This window comes from Anneissia japonica, unplaced genomic scaffold (genome assembly GCF_011630105.1).
Source record: "Anneissia japonica isolate Jap-2015-1 unplaced genomic scaffold, ASM1163010v1 scaffold737_len1565949_cov176, whole genome shotgun sequence".
Lineage (NCBI taxonomy): Eukaryota > Metazoa > Echinodermata > Crinoidea > Comatulida > Comatulidae > Anneissia > Anneissia japonica.
In genome coordinates this window covers 449,494-470,701 of record NW_022741618.1, presented here as the reverse complement: position 1 = coordinate 470,701, position 21,208 = coordinate 449,494, and the positions used below count along the sequence as shown (strand labels likewise).

Here is a 21,208-nt window from a genome sequence, read left to right as displayed (position 1 = left end):
ATTTGCGTCAGGAGAAACATGTATAGGTGTAATTTTGCCCTATCCAGAGATACCGTAGTTCATTTTTTTTTGCAGCTGTTTTCAAATGTACTGAGTATTCGGTACATTTCCACGTCAGGTAGGGCAAAATTACACCTATAAATATCATTATTATTATTATTACTATAATTACTATTATTATTACTATTATTATTGTTATCATTAATATAGTTTTACCAAAGCTTTTATTCATTAAAATTTTCGTAAGAAATATCAATCTAGTTACAAAGTTTTGTCTAGATATTGTTCATTTCTTTTTATTCTATGCATTTATTATTATTTTTATTGATAATAATAATAATAATAATAATAATAATAATAATAATAATAATAATAATCTATCAATCTAGTTACAGAGTTTTATCCAGAGATAGTTCATTTTTTTATTTCATGCATTTATTATTATTTTTTATTGATAACAATCATAATAATAATAATTATTATTATTAATATTAGTAATAATAATAATTATTATTATTATTATGTTATTATTATTATTATCAATCATTATTCCTATCATTATCAATCATTAGCTTTATCACTATTTTTATTATTATTATTATTACTATAATTACTATTATTATTACTATTATTATTGTTATCATTATTATAGGTTTACCAAAGCTTTTATTCATTAAAATTTTCGTAAGAAATATCAATCTAGTTACAAAGTTTTATCTAGATATTGTTCATTTCTTTTTATTCTATGCATTTATTATTATTTTTATTGATAATAATAATAATTATTATTATTATTATTATTATTTATATTATTATTATTATTAATATTCGTTATAATAATGATTATTATTATTATTATGTTTTTATTATTATCATTATTGTTGTTGTTTTGTGTTATTATTATCATTATCACTACCAATCATTATTCTTATCATTATCAATAATTGTTTTTATCACTATTATTATTAATATTATTATTACTATTAATACTATAATTTCTATTGTTATTACTATTATTATTGTTATCATTATTATTGGTTTACCAATGGTTAGACTTCCTTATAGTTTGTGCTATTTACATCAGGATTAAGTATCGCGCCGTGATCGTATAGTGGTTAGTACATTGCGTTGTGGCCTCAATAACCCAGGTTCGAATCCTGGTCACGGCAGTGATAAAACAATGTCACGGCAATGATCCGTTTTATTGTTCATTAACATTTTCGTAAGAAATCCATCAATCTAGTTTACAAAGTTGTATCTAGATATAGTTCATTTCTTTTTATATTATGAGCTTATTTTTTAATTTGTATTAATTCCTTGTGTTTTTCCAATTTGCCTATGTAGCGCGCCGTGATCGTATAGTACATTGCGCTGATGTTCTTAATCAGTTTACTGTAGTTTCAAAAATGTTATGTAGAGATAGTTTATTTCTTTTCTTTTATGCGTTTATTTTTTTTTTTTTTTTTATTAATATCTTGTGTTTTGTCCAATTTACAAGTAGTGCGCCGTGATCGAAACGAAATAATACCATACTTTCTGTGCACTCCGGAACTGTGCATTTATATTAACATGTGCTTTTCGTAACCGTTGCAGAGCGCACTAATGCTCGAATGGTATTTGAGAGAGCAATTCGAAATTCAGTAATTTAGATTACAGAGCCAAAACAGACAAATTATATTATAAGTTTTGTAAGTGGTATAAGATTATAGTAATTTTTTGGTTAATCTTCCCCTGACCATTGTAATATGATTATGTACTCTGGTCAAATATATCATATTAGAAACAAAATCAGGAACAAAACGACTGTAACGTTATTGCAATTTGGCCTACGCTTCTGTGGTACTGGGATCATACGGTTCAAGTTCTCGAACGTTAATTAACTGAAGTGAGACGTCTCCATAATTATTGTAAACGCAAGCATTGTGTCTTCAAATATAATTGTGACAAGTATACCTGTATATCGGCAGGTAGTACCAGTACCAGTGGTGGATTGACGGGGGAAAATCGAAAAATATTAGGTCTGATAGTGCCATTTCCGGCCATCTAGAGGTGCCATAATCTTTTTTTAATCCATGCATCTGCACTGAGTACGATACTCTTTTATGATCATGGAAGAATAGACCACAATGGAGAACAAACTTTTCCCACAAATAAGTCATCTTATAAAAGCCAGGCTCCAGAGGGAGAAAATTATGTTGTACAAGGGGCGTAAACACCCTTTTTTTCTCCTCTCCCCCCACCCCCCAGAATATTCAAAAATCTGTATCTCATTAACTGTTCCAGAGTTTTTCATCAAATATGCTTTTTATGTCTTAGATAAATCAGTTGTAAAACATATTTTTTTCCTCCGGAGCCTGACCGGACCAATTCTTCTTTTTATTACTTTAAAAAATACATATACTTTCACCTATAAAATATATAAATAATTTTTGCACCTCAATGTTATTAGAATGTTTCACCATGTACCGGTACGTGTTTTGTAGTGCGCTATTAGCCTATGCATTTCAAGCATTAAACAACTTTTTTTTAATCTTGGATTTTAGCAAAATTTGCTCACCTTTGCCCCAACCATGCAGAGCATGGGTAGGGTATCTAGTCGCCCAATAGAGGAAGTGGCTCTATGGGTTGCCAGATGCTATTTCCAGGCGTCTAGGTTGTTGCTGTTGTTGTTGTTGTTTTTTTTTTTTTTTTTTTTTTTTTGCACAATATTTTTAAGGGTTTATTAATTAATTGAATAAATGTTAATTGAATTGAAAAATTGAATTGAATTGGGTTGAGGCTTAGCGGAATGGTTCATTATCTCCTCGGTAGTATGGTAGGTAGAGCTGTTGGCTCAGTATCCTTTTATAGCCATTTGTAAACGTAATATTTACATTGAAATAGCATTGTAAGGGTCGGCTCAGAGTAGAAGTAAACTGTAAACAATATATAAGATAGAGTAAATATAACGCAGTTAAAATTATCCCCCAACGAGTCACCCCCCGGTATTTCTAATTTATTTTTAAAATAATAATTTATATATTATAAAGTGACTAAACTACACGGTATAAACTACCCCTGCCGAACATCGTCCCAGTATTTTTGAGTGAACTTTCTATTGTTTTCCTCTGTTTATAATGTAATGTATGTCTACTCAAATCAGCAAGAAGAAAATGCCATAAGGGCACTTCCTGAAAAAGGTCTTTATATTTGAAGTCGGAAACATGTCCGCGCCACCAGCGGAGGTGGGGGATAAATGATCTGGGGAAACGGGATCTTGGACTTCCCATTAAAAAAATATACTATACTTATACTTTTACAGTCTCATGGTCAAATTTCCTGGCATGTATTGTCGAGAAATTTTGATCTTCATATCTGGAAATCTATGCCGCCGTCACTGCATTCCGCCCGATTGAGACTGTGAGAGGGCCTGGTGGTGAGGTTGTCGATATATATACCATTTGTCGAAATCCAGATTGCCGAGTCCAAGATTGCCTAGACCACTTTGCCGAAATCCCATTTTGCTCAAACCCAGTTTGCCGAAAATCAATCAAAATCAACAAAACAATAATAATCAAATAGGCCTGTCAGATAAAAAGTGTATAAAGTTTGATTAAGATAATAATATGTATACCTAAATGAAATAAATAAATAAATAAATAAATAATATTCTAGAATTATACACCCGAATCAAGGGGCTGACTAGAGCCTCTGTCAGGGTCCCGGCATAAACAAATCCAGTTTTTTGGCGGTTATTTATACCACATTATTAGAAATTGACAATCAAAATAACGTTATATGGATAGGCAAATTATTATTTTTGGTCCCGGACCATTTTGTCGAATAAACACCGTTTATTGTTGAGAATGGTTTTTTGAGGGGGAGTTTATTCGAGGGAGGTGTTTATTCGAGGGAGACATTAATTTTTGTTGTGTGTGTAAAATGGATGCGTACTGTATACTCAAACGCCCCTTTGTCCTACTGTAATTAAAATGTACGGTAATTTTACTAGAGTAAAACATTAGTATAAAGTGTTGGGAATGATGTTTCCATTAGATCTGTTTACAGTCCAGGGGGAGTTTATACGAGGAAAAAATATAGGTCTTACGCCACGGGGTGTTTTCGAAAGAGGGTTTTATTCCAAATGAGGCTCTAGAAGGGGCGTTTATTCAAAGCGGAGCGTTTACACGGGTACAAAAACGGGGATGTAAATATGGCTCCTCCCTGATCCACCCATCATGTTTTCAAAAGCAGTATACTGTACTTTTGTACGATGGTGACGGCAAATGATTCGGCAAACTGGGATTCGGCAAGCTGAGTTGTCGTGATTTTGGTGAACTGGATTCGACAAACTGGGTTTCGGCAAAGAGGCCATTAATTTTGCCATTACGATGGTGACGGCAAATGATTCGGCAAACTGGGATTCGGCAAGCTGGGTTGTCGTGATTTTGGTGAACTGGATTCGGCAATCACGGGTTTCGGCAAACTGGATTTTGAAAAACTGGTCGATACCGTTTCGGCCTCAGTGCTAGACCAATTCGAGGGTGGACGCTAATAAGGGGTGAGCGTGAACTAATAATTTGTAGGTTTAGCCTTGTAGGGCACTACTGTCCTTGGCAGAAATTTTCCTTCAGATGCCTGGTTGGTTGTGCTGTCTCATAATTATCCAAATTACGGTTGAAGCAAGCGTGTATGTGAACTACCGGAACTGTGTCGTAGACACGTCGTCGCAAAAACATCTTCTAAAATATTGAATTTTGGAATAGTGTTTCTTCTAAGTAAGAAAATATACATGTAGTTAAGTAGAGAGTGTACCATACTGTAGTTGTACAAGCCTGTATGGCTTCATGGTGTTAGATTTAATTGCGGTATCCATTGTTCTGTTGTTGTTAAGCCTACATTTTCAGACTGGAGACTGTGCTCTAAAATTGTTTTGAGTTTTTTTCATACAATGGCATTAAACCGGAATAGGCCTATCTGAGTGAAAATGTAAACAACAGTAAAAAAACAGAGCTAAAGATTTGTTGTGTATTGACATACCTTATAGCCGTAGGCACATGTTTTTGCGACCTACATTCAACAATGTAAATCGATGTACTCTTTAAAAGTAGGCTAAGTGAAATTGGGTTATAAGACTTTGATTTAAACAATTGCATAAAAATACACATATTCATGAAAATAGAATACAGCATAAGGTGGTCCTAATGCCGTTAATGTTCTCAAAATCTTGTGTATTTATACAGTTTAATATTATTTCCTGCATTGTATTCGTTTTTCGATATATTTATCAAAATTGTTTATAAATATTATATATATATGTGCAAATACGAAACATCTGAAAAATGGAGGGGTCAGAAAAATCGTACAAAAAAAAGTATGGGCTCTAGCTCATGGTTTTTGCCAACATTGGCCAATTTTTAACATGGTCATTGTTCCCAGATTCGGCCACATGGGCACTGTCTCTTATACACATCTAGATGTGTATAAGAGACAGTATATATATAAATCAGGATAGTATGTAGGGGAAATCTAAACCGTCTTTTGAAATGCTCTATAAATAAATAGATAATAATAACAGTGCTCAGATAGGAACTTAAGATGTAATGATCATACCAAATATGGAGGGGTCACCTAAAACTCCAGGTGCCATTAAGGGGAAAAGCAGGTTGGATAGAACGATACAGGGGTCCGACGGAGTATTGGTTAACGCTTTATTAACATGAACACTTTACATAATGTATTAAATCAATCAAATTTTGTATTCCTATACCTCATGAAGGTATAAATGTCATAAAGTCTCTATTAAATGTTTTTATTCTAATGAGATTTAATTAGGCCTAACTTAACACAGATGCCAAAATGAAAATAGTGTGAATGTATTTCTCGCAAGTTCCATCTCTTTTATTTCAGTGTCTCAGGTCAAATCCACCGATACATCAATAAGTGCAAAGTCGATGTACAATCAGCGGAACATGATGTGTATTAAATTGCCGGACACAAGATGCCATCAATAGCCGGATTTTTGAGGTCTTAATTCTACAAACAATCGTGTGCAGATATTTATTATGATTGATATCACTGGATCGCCGGAATTGAATAAAATTTGCCAATTATATTTCTTAAACAACGACAACAAGAAGTAATCCTCGAACGACATTACATACTTAAATATAATTAGTCCTAAGCATTATTATATTATATTATATAAAACTAGAATCATATTCTATTTATATTACATTTATATAGTTCTGATGTAACATTTCCGAGTATGCAAGAAATAAAAGTAAACTGTAGTGTAATTTATACATACCGTATTTGTGTGTACTTCCTTTGTTGTAATTGTTTTAATAATAATATTATATATTTCACGATTATTAATCAGTATATAATCGAATTAAATATATTATAATCACTTCGAATTCGAATATAGCACTATTACAGGCTACTATAATTTATAAACACTCTTTCCAAATATATTCACATGATACTTATCAGAGCAAGGTAAATCGATGATAAAAGTTCATGAGAAATTTTGACTATAATGGTGATGATGAATTTTACTAAAGATTGTAATTTTTTGCCATCTAGAGGTACTATTTCCTCAAATTTTCGCACCTCAGCCCAACCATGGTGGGGTGAGGTGGGTATGGACTCTTCCCCATCCCGCTCTTACAATGGCCGGACCACAATGCTTCCGATGGCTGTGTTTATAAATTCTAAAATCAGAGCACCAAGAATGTAGGGCGGATGCTTTTCGTGAGTATCCTCTTCCATGCTGGGTCTTGTGGATGCAAAGTGCAAAATTCTCTAGATCACTTGATAGTCCACAAGAGCGTCAAAGAGCAAATCCATTGGAAACAAGATCCTGCCGTTTCCTCTCGATTGGAGAAAAATGTGTTATTCGAATCTAGGCCTACAAAGCATACAATCACTCGTTAATCTCGGTCGCTACTTTAAACCCAACATAAATCGTCCGTAGAGACAATATTAACAAACAATAATGTCTTATGGCATGTAGTAAAGCATCCTTGTATATAAACATTATCGGTTATAACAAAGTACGATGATACTAACATTATTGGAAAGTATTTATCTTTTGTGTTGATAGTTGATGAATGAGGTACAGAAGTATGTGGAATAATGTCGTAATCATCAAAAGAAATGCACCAACATTTGACTGATTAATCGACTGATAAAAATGAATCACTAATCTTCTTACGTATTATCGTTCAATCATTCATTCTTTTCATGTATTACCGTATTTATTCATTAACTGGCATTTATCAACCTACAGAGGACTTGTCATCTTAAGGTGTCATTGAATACAAAACAACCCGGCGGAAAATGGCGTGGTTAAAAAAAAAAATCGTCCAAAAAAGTGTGAGCGCTCATGGTTTTTTTTTTTACCAAAATTGGCTAATTTTTAACCTGGTCGTTTTTGCAGGGAACAGTGTAATTTCACTGTTCACTGGTTTTTCTCAGATTCGGCCACATGGGCACATTGAATATCATCCTATTTATCGTTATTTAAGATTAAAAATAGGCTTTAAGTGGCATTTATAAATCTGCAGAGAAATATAAATTATAAAGTTTAGATTAAAGTACCCTCTACAAATGTAGGCCTACAATTGTTGCATATTCATAAGTTGTATGTTTTAAAACATTTATTTATAAACATGCTTTTAGTAGTTTTATTTTATTTGTTATAGTTCTAGCATGTTCAACATAAACATCCAGAGAGTGAGTGTTTACGTTCTGGAGATCACTACGAGTGAATACCATGTTTGCAAGTGTGTTCTGTTCTTTAGTATTCAAGTTTTCGCTCTTCGTACGCTGGTCACTTAAATGCACGATAGAGCTACTTGCTCGGCCCCAGCCAACTGAACGGAGGGAGGGATCATCATATGATGCCGCAAAGCTAAGTACTCAACCTCGCCAAGGCTCGGGCCTTCGCCAAGGCCCGGGCCCAGACTCAGCGGAGGGTTACCGACGTATTACCGACAAGAAGCCTCGTCGACCCCGGAACCCGTCAGGGAGAGAGTCAGGTGATTACATTTTGCATGTGATTAGAATATATTTGGTTCAATTGTACGTATGGTATTGGTGTTATTACCTGCAGAAGCAATCAACGAGGATACATTAGGCCTATTTATTGTATTATTGTACAGCGAAATTGTTTTTTTTTTTTTGCCTTATTTTCAAAAATTATTTTATTTTATTTTAATGAACATTTAGTATTATCTCAAAGTACATTATATTTCATATGAAAATAAAGGCTACTAAAATCGTGTTAAAATAAATTATGCAAATGATGAATATGAAACAATTGGAATTGTCTAGAGGCGTTTCTATCTAAACTTCAAACCAAAAAAGCGAGACTTTTTAGCTAGAGTAGCTGCCATTGATTACACTTTATATTTTTTGTTGTGTTACAGTATGGCGACACGAATGCAAAGTGACCATGAATACCAAGTTCACCAGGACGGTATACAAATCAGGATAGGATGTAGGGAAAATCTAAACCGTCTTTCGAAATGCTATATAAATAAACAGATATATAATAATAGGATAAGAACATAAGATGCAATGATCATACCAAATGGGGAGGGTTCACCTAAAACTCCAGATGCCGTGAAGGGGAAAAGCAGGTTGGACCCAAGCTTTGTTATTATAGGACGATACAAGGGTCCGATAGAGTATTGGTTAAAATGTTAAGATTTAATATTCGCTTTTAAGTTTCATTACAAAAAAAAAGTGTATTCAGTACATTTTCGACTGTCTTAAAATTGTGACCTTTTCGATTTGGGGTGGGATGTTGGGGAGCGTGCTCATCCACCCATATTAAAATAACGCTTTATTAACATGTGCACTTTACATAATCAATCAAACATCAATTTTATTTTCTGAATTTTTTTGTTTGTTTGTTTGTTTTATTGTTTTTTACCACCACACATAAAATATAAATTAATCAACGATAAATATTACAATTGAAAATACATTTTATAAACAAAAAAAAAAAGAAGTGTGCGGTAGGAGGTCAAAATAAGACATGACCACCAATAACAAACAATAAATAATAATAATATAATAAATAGATAATAATAAATACCGTAATAGGAATAATCATAATAATAATAGTAATAATAATAATAATAACAATAATAACAACAATAATTACAGCAATAATAATAATAATAATACTAATGACAAAATAATATATATACATATATAAACACATACACACATATATATGCACACACGCACACACACACACACAAACAAACACACACCCACCTACACACAAGCATACACACACATACATATATATAGATATAAATTTAAAATAAAAGATATATGTATATATAAAATTGAATATGAAATGAATAAATAAAATAAATAACAAATAAATAAATAAAGTAAAATATTCATATAACTATAAATTTGTATTCCTATACCTCATTAAAGTATGGATGTCATAAAGTTTACAAAAAGTGTTTTTAATCTAATGAGATTTATACTTAATTAGGCCTAACTTAACACAGATGCCAAAATGAAAATAGTTTGAATATATTTCTCACTAGTTGAAATCAAGTTGTGATATGTATATATACATTTTATATTTATATACTGTAGGCCTAGTCATGTACATCCGCCAAAAATCAATAAATCTGATTTTAATCCTCAAAATGTTATATCTTATTATCTTACATGTCTATATTCTTTACAACAAACTGGTTACTTTCTCTATTATTAAGATAAACATTAGCAGTAATAATACAATATTAATAAACATAAAGCCTACAAGAATTACTACATATTGCTAACATTATTTTTTTAGATTATTGCAGAGGAAAACATTTAAAAAATAAAATTTACACTATAATTTAATTAATTTCATATTCAGCATTTTTGCAGGAAGCTTGATGAGTGACACAATTTTTGGCTATGTATGAATAATTGGTAAGTTCTGTTGCCCTTTCACAATTGAGTCCGGACATTCTTTCCTGATAGTTGTGGATTCTTTGTCTACATCACTGGAATAGAAAAAACATTGAGAAAAGATTAGGAAACAGGAATAACGGAGTATCATCAAAACATAATATATAAATAAAAACAGAGGCAGAGCCAATAGGTTTGAAATAGAGGGGACCCACGGGGAAGGATTTTGCCAGATGAAGGGTTCCCACCACCTCAGCCCACCATGGTTGGGGCTGAGGTAAGAAACTTTTCGATTATGGCACCTCTCAGCACTCTCAGATTTTAGATTTGAATGTAATTTTCTTTTTTTCTCAAATGTTTTACCATTTTAAAAGATTTAGGGTGGGTGGGGGCAGGCCGGCTGCTACCTTCCCCCACTCCCCTTAAATCTAGGACTAGTAGATCGCAATAAACGAATTATGTTAATATTCCGATTGTCATGGGTAAATAAAATTTATAAAAAGTGTACTATTCGATTGAAATTAATATATAGATGCATATATACAGTATATTCAAACAATAAACATACCCTAATAATATAACTATAATCTTCATACAAACATTTTTCTTGATATAATATTTTTTGATTGATTGATTTTAATTTATTCGATGCTCAACATGTATGAGCAAGATAACAAAATTAATAGATTGAAATCAAGAAAAGTAAAAATTACTGTAATGAGCATCAGGTTCGCCCATTAGGCCGGAGTCCAGCCTATTTCCAACTGAGGTCCAATTTAAATATAGACTGTCGGTTTTGAGCTGAAAGATAAACAATTTAATTCCATTACTGAATATTTATATTTAAGTAAGTTACAAACTTACAATTAAATATATCAATGACAATATTGTTTTCCTGTCAATTAACAGCCAGTTAAATTATACCAGTGCTATATTCTTATTTATACATAGACTCTTAAATTGGTAATGTCGATTTAAGGATTTTGTTGTAAAATGTTCCTAAAATCAGGAAAAATTAGGAAAATGTCGATAGGGGTCCAACAATTCTAATCGGGTTCTAAAACAAGGGGATGCCTAGAGCCTTGTTCAGTATAGTTTTTACTTTCATGTATGAATTACATCTTATCATATGATCAGTGGACCAAATTTGGTGTTGGGCCTTGTCCATGTTTTGCTCTAGGCACTCTCCAGGTAACCCATTGCATATCATCTATATGTCGAATTGGTAATAAATAAATGAATAAATAAATATCCGTGCACACATAGCCACATAGAGAGAGTGAGAAAGACGCTGAACGGCTCATGTATGTTTTTAAAAATGTATCTGTATTTCAAATGTATTGTAAACGTAAATTTATTTCACACTTCTTTCTTCACGACTTTCTTTTGGAGGGGCTCCATGAGCGTTTCCTCTTAAACGGATACCGGCACTTTATAAATATACATTATTATTATTATTATTATTATTATTATTATTATTATTATTATTATTATTATTATTATTATTATTATTATTATTATTATTATTATTATTATTATTATTAATATTATTGTTATTGTTATTGTTATTATTATTATTATTATTATTAATTATTATTATTACTATTATTATTATTAGGCCTATTATTATTATTATTATTATTAGGCCTATTATTATTATTATTATCAGTAATTTAGATTACAGAGTCAAAACAGACAACTTATATTATAAGTTATGTAAATGCTATGAGTTATAGAGATTTTTGCTTAATCTGCCACTGACCATTGATGTTTTATTATATATTTTGTTTTGTCAAATATATGATTGAAATTAAATAAAAAAAATACCTTCTTAGGTATAACGCCTTTAACGTCATTGAAATTTAGACTACGTTCTGTAATCAATACCGTACAAGTTGTTAACGTTATTGAACGGAAGTGAGACATCTCCATAATTGTAAACGCAAGCATGAATAATTTTGAGAAAGAAAGTAAATAGATAACTCAAGGACAGGGCCAGAAAGAATATTACAGATGGGCCTATTGTTATTTATTCAGGTATTCAGGCACAGGGCTTAATGTACAGTAGGTAGTCTATGGAGTGGCAGCCCTAATTTTCAAAAGCTTTTTAAGTCAGCTTTTATGCAGGCTTATTCCTCTCTTCATATCACTGAACGATGCACTACAAAAATACTTTTTGAAAAAAAAAAATCTGAAGCAATTGTCGTATCGGCACGCAAGTTTTTGCTGTATAATTTCGTTGTTCATAGTTGTTTGATATTTTGTATATATTTTAATGGATGGTAGGCTATTGTTATAAATATTTTGACCTTAAACACGACTAGTAATTACCACAAGATGCTTTGGTCGGGATATCATAGAATTCATTCATCAAATTGGTCGAAATCAGAACAAATTTGAATCAGTTTTGTTTTACATTATTAGGTTTCTTATTGGATGGTAGTTTATTGTCGTAAATATTTTGACCTTTAATAAACAGAACTATAATTACAAGATGCTTTTGGTATCAGATATTCACTCATTTATTTGTCGTAAAATCATAACAAATTTTAATCAGTTGTATTTTAAAACGTCAATAGTTCATTAATATTACATTTTTTCGTATATCTTCGTATATTTTCATAAATTATATTAAAATGTTTAACAACTAGTACAATAAATCTAAATTGAAAAGGCACAGTACGTGCTTTGATATAACCATTTTGATCCTCTTTAAAATCGTGCCAATATAATAATTAATCATGACTAGTAAATTTAACTAAATTAAGTAATAATTCGTAAAGTTGCTGACCATCTAAAACAATGAGGAGTTGGGTAGCATTAAAATTAATCAGAGAAAACTAATACATATATTTTATGAGAAACTAAAATAGGTTGTAAATAAATACGTTTTATTCCCTACCTGACCTATAAGTAATAGAGTCGGTCGATTATCGGCAATCTCCTGTCAATAATAATAATATTATTAACTGCTGTGTATTTAACGAAGAATGGCTTCCAATTATTGTTTTAATGAATATTCAATAATGTGAATGACGTAATTGTTCACCAGGTATAAAACACTGTACGCACAACACAAACAAACTATTATTTTCAGTGTTAAGTCTATTCAGCATAAAAGAAAATCCCGGTTAACAATGAAGATTTCATTGGGTTGGAAGCTTATATTAGTTATCGTAATTTACCAGTGTATTTTTTTGGATGATGCATCGTCTGAAGTAAAAGATTATACTATTGACGCGTGTTATATTAAATCTATTACTGATATCCTTGTGGAGCTGGATGGGGTGGGCAGTTTGACATGTGGTCAAAGTGTTGAATTTTCGCAAATAGGAAGAAAACCTCCGAAAATAACCTATAAAAATGCGGTGAGTTTAGAAATTATGTCTTTTATAATAATATGAATAATAGGTTTGTGTTATAATTGTTTCAAATTATTATTATTGTTGACTATAGGCCTATTATTTATTCTTGCCCTGCTTTGCAGTCTGTACATTCTTTATCATTACGGTATCTTGCGATATTAATAATTAATTAAAAATATTTTAATGACAGTGTACCAGTTATTTGCTAGAGATAATGAGATTGCCGAAACATGTGATTATAATAATCAGTGGTGCGCCAGGATTTGGCCGACTGGGGGGTCCGAGGTCCCCGACAGGGGGCCGATTTCCCCGACGAAAAAAGTGGGCGTGGTCGGGCGTCACTCAAAATCCGTCGAAGATAATCTATGGGGTAAAATCCCCCGAAAAATATGACAATTTAGGGGTTTTAAAGGCTTATTTAATCGATTTTGGGTCTACACTAATAGGACTATGTCGAAAATACATATAATTTTTTTTCCCCGACGAATTGTATCATCATCATCATCATCGTCAGAATAATCAGTATCATTGTCATAATCATGATTATAATCGAACGTCATCATTAATGATCAACAACGATCACTAGGACTTTAAATATGATGGCGATTTTAGGTTATTGACATGACATTGGTGATATAAGAATTAATATAGTGATGCGTTTTTCTATGATGAACAGAAGATAATAAATTTATATTTGTTGTTTACTTGAAGGTGAGCAAGTGGTACACTTTGATAATGGTTGATCCAGACGCCTCTAGCAGTAGGCACCCACACGATCGCTATTGGTTACATTGGATTGTGTCTATAGAGGTTAGCTCTTGGTTTTGACAATAATAATGATAATGTTATTGATATTGATAACGTTAATGATAGTAATAATGGTGATGATAAAAATAATAATAATGATGGTGCACGATACTGATGATGATGATGGTGTTGATGGCAATGATAAATATAATAATAATGATAATGATATTAAATACCGGTATCAAATCAAATCAAAGTTTATTTTTCCTTTTTGAACAAACAATTAACAAAAATCACTTCTTGGTAAAAAAAATAATTAGAAAACAAATTCTCGTAATCTTGAAAGCTCCGATGAGGGCAGTATAATAGAGGCAGTAGATCTAAAAAAGATATACTGTATTATTAATAGAACTTGGACACTTTTTTTCGTCGTTTTTCTCATATTTTCTTTGTTTAAAAGTAAAATTAGAAATTACTTTAAAAATTTGAAATCCCCAATGTCATTTAATAAATTTATTATAATAATATAGTGATTTTATATTGTATTACTCTATGCTCCCTGTTATTGGCATTTTCGCTGTTGGGGGTGAAATAAAATAAAATTAAAATTAATAGAAATAAGATATAAATTCAGTTTTCTGTAATAATAATTTATTATAATCACATACAGTGTTATAATGTATTTTGTGTTATTTTTGCGTTTTTTTTTTATGTAATTTTTTCTTGAATTGGTTTTCCGGTGATTTGTACTGAATAGCGCATCCTTCTAGATGACGGTGGCTCTTCCGTCTTTGTTATTCCTTGGCACTAATAATGATGATGATGATGATGATAATAATAATAATAATAATAAAGTAATAATAATAATAATAATAATAATAATAAACTAATAATAATAATGATAATAATAATAATAAAATAATAATAGGCCTAATAATAATAACATCACTAACAAAAACATTAACAATAATAACAAGAGGAATAACAATATCAGGAATATACCTAGTTAAACTAAAAGCAAACTGTAACAATAAAAAGAAAAAGAAGACGAATATTACAGGGACTGCAAAAGGCAGTGTATTATAATATTCTGTTTCTATAATATTTAAATATAGAAACAGTAATAAAGTAGACAATAGTAGTAATAACAATATTAAAATCAGCAATAAAAGTAACGTTATAAAACGTATCAATATAGGCCTATAAAAAGGGGGAGCCAAGGATGTATAGATAGTGTACATATAGTGTACATTAGTGATATTAGGCAGTTTTCGCCGCACGACGTTAACCTTAAAGTTAACGGATGACGTCATAATTTATTCATCTTGCGTTGCGGAGTACGTTAACTTCAGGATTTTACGTACTCGACGTACGTTAGTTACGGGTTTGCGCATGCGTATTTCGATTTGTTTACAAAAGGGGCGGAGCTATCGCGTTGCATGTAGGGTACTAACGTTGAAGTTAACGTCGTGCGGCGAAAACTACCTAATGTTAATGACGGTAATAGAGTGGAATTGAATAGCATGGTGGTTAAGACGATTGCCATTCAATCCCAGTGTCCTGGGTTGCAGGATTTTTTCTCACGACCAAAACAACTCCACTCCTTAAACCTCGAACTGAGATTTAGTTTGTCTAAAGCATCTTGAGTGTGTGTTCGTCTTGTGTAGGGATTGTCACCACAAGTAGGACAGTGATATTTGCTATTGACATTCCTTGTCACATGTGTTGTGCGCCTAAATAACAATAAAATAAAAGTTAAATATACTTATATTATTATTAATAATACCGGCAGTTATCATTATTATAAAATGAAGATTCTCGTAAAGTGACATAATGAGGATCGGTTTAAAAATGTATTACGTAACCGTATTATTTATTTACGTGAGATCGCATAATGCGACAAGAATTTGTCCGCATATGAATAGACCAATGAATGGAATAGAATGGCGGGATTTTTTGTTCTACCTTACTGCATTATAACTTTAATTTTTCGGAATTACTTAATCCAACAGGGACAAAAACTTTTAAGAGGAACGGACGGAAATGAGTATTCTGTGGTTGGTAAGTTGGTCAGCCGTTCTCTCATGTCCTATAACTACTGTTTAAGTTATAAAACTTATAGGCTCTACCTGCTAATTATTAATTTGTTAAGTAAATAGGCATGAAGAGATTGTAGAAAATTTTAAAAGGAGATAAATTGATCCTTGCTTTTCTTACAGAGTACAATCCCCCTTCTGCAGAGGCATATAATGGGAGACATCGCTACCAGTTCTTTCTATACGAACACGACTACATTAGTACTTATATCGTTCCTTCGAAACGGAGTCAGTTTGATCCCCGAGAGTACGCTGAGAGTTACCTAGCCCTGGGTAATGTTAGAGCACAATTTCAATTCGTAATTGAGCATAAGCCTAGAGGAGTTAGAGAATAGTATAATGGTAAAAACAAAACTAACATTCTATTTAATCTGCCAGCGACAGCTATTATTTTAGGCCTACTAGTAGTTTAAGTAGTCTATGCCTTTTGTAATGAACTAGAACATATCAAAAGGCCTATTCACCTGAAGGGAATGTAAAATACTCTACTATAGGCCTATTCTACATGTTACAATACCGGTACGTTATATTTGTCAAGAAAGTATAATACATACTCCAAGTATTGTACTATTACTTTGCCGAATAAAAACAGTATTATTATTATAATTATTATTATTATTATTATTATTATTATTATTATTATTATTGTTATTATTATTATTTAAAATGTTACAGAAAACATGAAACTGTTTTAGATTCAATTTAATTCTTGTGCCTTGCTTGTGTGTATGGACACTCATATACTAGTACAGTAGTACAGTCATTCTTTAAAATGGTAATTTATGGAATCAAGCTTTAAAGCATGGCAAGTCAGATTTTGTATTATGCATTTTTATATTTGCATGCTTTTGTATATAATTGATATAGGTCTATAATATAAAGGTTTTTACTCACCCATTATGTTCTAAAAGGTTACAAAAAAGGTTCTGTAAATTCATTCAATTCATATAGTACACTCATATACTTTTTTATTTGTTAAAATAGTAATTTATAGCATAATTTTTAATTTTATATTTGATGCAATTCGTTTTCTTTATTATTCTGATAAGAGCATGTAAAGTAGAATGACGACAGTATTTGTTGATCATTTTGTCATGTTGTATTTTTTTCATGAGATTTTATATTCATTTATTTCATATTTGTTGCAATTCATTTCTTTACCATGTTGATTTGTAAAAAGAGCATGTGAAATAGAATAACGACAATATTTATTGATAATTTGTTAAATAAAATTCAGAGATAAATAAGAGGTACTGTATTGTGTTTCAGTAATTTGTCTACTGCCAAGTTTCAATTATGCAGTACTCTACTTCATGCTAGTATAAGGTACAGTTGTAATGATTTGTGTTAAGACACAGGAAGATGTTATAATTTTATGGATGATTAGTCCATACTAGCATACTAGTTCTAGTATTCAACAACTTAGTGGGAAGTAAGAGAAATTAAATTGAAATTCTTTTGCACACATAACTTTTATATTACTATGTTATTCTTGCCAAGGTCCAAATTACAAGGTGGAATCTTATTTTTATTGTTATTCTTTGTAAGAAATAGTATTCTTGGTAAGGATATTTCTCTTGATATTCTTGGTAAGAATACTGTTCTTGATAAGAATACTGTGGCCATAATGTTATTCTCGATTAGAAAATTCTTGCTAAGAATGGATTTTGTAGTCTTGGTAAGAATATTATTCTTGCTAAGAATTATATTCTTGGTAAGATATCATCCTTGCTCAGAAGAATTCTCGGTAAGAATATTATTCTTGCTAAGAATTATTCTCGGTAAGAATATTTTTCTTGCTAATCGCAGTCTTGGTAAGAGTATTATTCTTGCTAAGAATGAATTTCGCAGTCTTGGTAAGAATATAATTCTTGTCAAGAATGAATTTTGTAGTCTTGGTAAGAATATTATTCTTACTAAGAATTATTCTTGGTGAGAATTTTGTATTCTTGGTTAGCCAAAAGTTCTCAGTATATGGACAAGTAAAAATTTACTTATTTTGAGAAAATAATTGCTTAAAACAAGTATTTTTTTTTTCAAAATAAGAATCAGGATTTTGCTGTGTATACGAACACGACTACATTAGTACTTACATCGTTCCTTCGAAACGGAGTCAGTTTGATCCCCGAGAGTACGCTGAGAGTTACCTAGCCCTGGGTAATGTTAGAGCACAATTTCAATTCGTAATTGAGCATAAGCCTAGAGGAGTTAGAGGATAGTATAATGGTAAAAACAAAACTAACATTCTATTTAATCTGCCAACGACAGCTATTATTTTAGGCCTACTAGTAGTTTAAGTAGTCTATGCCTTTTGTAATGAACTAGAACATATCAAAAGGCCTATTCACCTGATGGGAATGTAAAATACTCTACTATAGGCCTATTCTACATGTTACAATACCGGTACGTTATATTTGTCAAGAAAGTATAATACATACTCCAAGTATTGAAATACACGCCACCGTGTTGGGATTCAATATTTCGACATTAATTATGTCATCATCAGGAATATATTTGTCACTTCGTTGGACTTTTCATTCAATGATGTTAGAAATAAACAATAACCCTATTATACGAGTATCAGTGGAACACTCCTATAATGCCTAACCCTACAAAAAGGAGGTTTAACTGTGTATTCATAGGTATTCGTAGTCGCTTTGTTTGTTAGCAGGATTATGGAAAACTAATAAATGGATCATCATGAAGTTTAGTGGAGTGGTTCATATGGGTCTATAAAAAAGATTTAATTAATTTTTGATTGAAAGTCAATGGTCAAGGTCACGGAAGTCTACATTTGTCAACATTGTTATTATTATAATTATTGTTATCTAACAGCAATAACTATATTATGAATGATAGAAGATCAAATAAATACCGTTGCAGCAAACGTCCGTAGCATGTGTGCTTAATTTTGCTCTACTTCCGACCAATCAATGCTCATTACAAGACACAATATATCACAGTTACCACGTTATTTTATACACATATCAATTATTATTATTACTATTCAATTCAATTGAATTTATTCTGGATTAACATACTAAGCCTATTTGCGGTAATCTAACAAACAAAACAAACTAAAATGGATCCACATGGCACTTTCCGTCATTTTCGGTTGTTGTGTGTTTTGGTACAGGTACGGATCACAAAAACACTATCCATATTTGCAACATGAAATGCTATGAAAACTATGTTAAACAACGATAATTTAAACATAATCTATATTTACATAATTCTTGAAATCATATTTTAAGACACTGTCGAAAAAAGACTAGGCCTATGTGAAGTTTTTTGCGTCAAGAAATTTAATATGAATAATTTTATGCCCTACGTAACCTATGACGTGTTATCGTACTGAATTCATTACTTATACAGTACGGTACTTGCGAGTAATTCGGTTGAGAACCGGACTCGCGACCTCCAGGTAAATTTAATATGAATGATGTTATGCCCTCCTGACGTGAATTAAAGAAGGTTTGTATGTCAGCGGTGACGCCAGAAATTTGCCGACAAGGGGTTCGACATGTCCGACGGAGGGGTCCGAACCAAGAGACCGGCTAGAGCCTCGGTCGACGGCCCGGAATAAAACAAATCCCTGGTAGCGTTCACGGAGAGAGGTGTTATGGCAAATTGTCCTTTAAGACCACAATATTTTGGATTAGCAATCAAAATAACATTATTTGGATAGACAAATTATTATGTTTTTAATTTTTGATCGGTGGCGTCGGAAGACAGGAGGGTCCAGGCCTGTTCGACGGGGGAGGGGGAAAATGACCTTATGCCCTCCGCTGGTGCCACCTGCCGTTTGTAGAGATAGTAAGCGCTGTCCACACTAACAAATTGATATACCCATTTGGTTGTAATATGATATCATCATGACCATAATATATATAATTCACATTACAAAACACATATTTGTCACACAAAATTTTATAGTGTGAACATTCTCAATGTCGCAACTCTTTCTATCTATGGCTCTGGCGCATACGCAATACCTGCGCAGTACGAACATTGACGTCATGCTCCTAAAGGGGCAAAATTGTAATGTTCATAACTTCATTAAAAATTGCCAAAAAAAAAAAAAAAAAAAAAAAATAAATTTAAAGTTGATTCTATTACTAATGACATATCAAAAATCACCTCTATAACAAAAATAATTTTTCTAGGTCCCTTTTAATAAGCAAGGATCTGTACGCATGGTAACGGAGCGCAGCAGCTGTAGCTTTTCTTTCAAACGCGTATCCAGTCTGCTTGTATAGAAAGATTTGTATTTCAGTAAAGTATCAGACATGTGTGAAAGCTTCTCTTTATGAAAGGTGAAAGCAAATCTCGGTAGTAAACTATCGAGAAGCAGATATTCCTATAAATACTGTATTACATTTATGATGTATGAATCGGGCATCTGGTATAAGCAAACATAAAGGAACACGTGGTGAATATTATTATTAGCCTATTTGTTATTATTTAGACAATACGATTGTCACAACTGTATAAATTAAAATAGGCTACATAGGCCTAGGCCTAGGCCTACAACAAGTTGCACAGCAGAAATTGCTTAAATTTAACAAATACATGCTAAAATTTATTATAAAAGTGATTTCAAAACCTAATATTGCAAGGATTACTGAATTGTGATGGAAAGGCAAGGTATTCTTTATTATGGATTATCTAGGCCTATTACATTAATTTATGTTTACCTGATAGTGTGAATCGAGCATCTGGTGTTACAGACAAACATAAAAAGCAGTGAACAAATAAAAGGATTGCGAGCATTCACGTCAAGCTACTCAGCACAGTACAACCGACTGATTAATAATGGTGTTTCCAATGCTTCGAAGAATCATCTTTGGTATCATAACTTACCATGTTATATTGTTGGTTGATGTATCGTCAGTAAATGAGCATATTTCCGAACACATTTGCTTTGCAAATGTTGGGCATCTATCTGTGAAGTTGGATGGAGAGGAAAGAAACTTGAATTGTGGTGAACATGTTGAGCTTTTACGCATAGGACATGCAGCTCCGGAAATATTGTACACAAATGCAGTGAGTTTTATAATAGATAAATTACAACCTAATCAC

General features: G+C 31.8%; 1 protein-coding gene, 1 long non-coding RNA gene and 1 other non-coding gene across 3 annotated transcripts; 2 read left to right on the top strand and 1 right to left on the bottom strand.

Moving 5' to 3' along the window:
* The first annotated feature begins 1,097 nt into the window (after positions 1-1,097).
* Trnah-gug lies at positions 1,098-1,169 on the top strand. The gene has a single exon. It is a non-coding gene; the product is annotated as a tRNA-His (tRNA).
* An 8,265-nt stretch (positions 1,170-9,434) lies between these two features.
* Positions 9,435-12,938, bottom strand: LOC117118851. The gene is made up of 3 exons (XR_004447103.1): positions 12,821-12,938; positions 10,632-10,719; positions 9,435-10,013 (listed from the first exon to the last, which is right to left on the bottom strand). It is a non-coding gene; the product is annotated as an uncharacterized LOC117118851 (long non-coding RNA).
* Positions 12,939-12,963: 25 nt separating this feature from the next.
* LOC117118850 (protein D2-like) lies at positions 12,964-19,013 on the top strand. The gene is made up of 5 exons (XM_033263577.1): positions 12,964-13,286; positions 13,995-14,093; positions 16,043-16,091; positions 16,250-16,323; positions 18,208-19,013. Exons 1-5 carry the CDS (start codon positions 13,056-13,058, stop codon positions 18,343-18,345), a joined length of 591 nt encoding a protein of 196 aa, XP_033119468.1. The 5' UTR covers positions 12,964-13,055; the 3' UTR covers positions 18,346-19,013.
* The last annotated feature ends 2,195 nt before the right edge of the window (positions 19,014-21,208 follow it).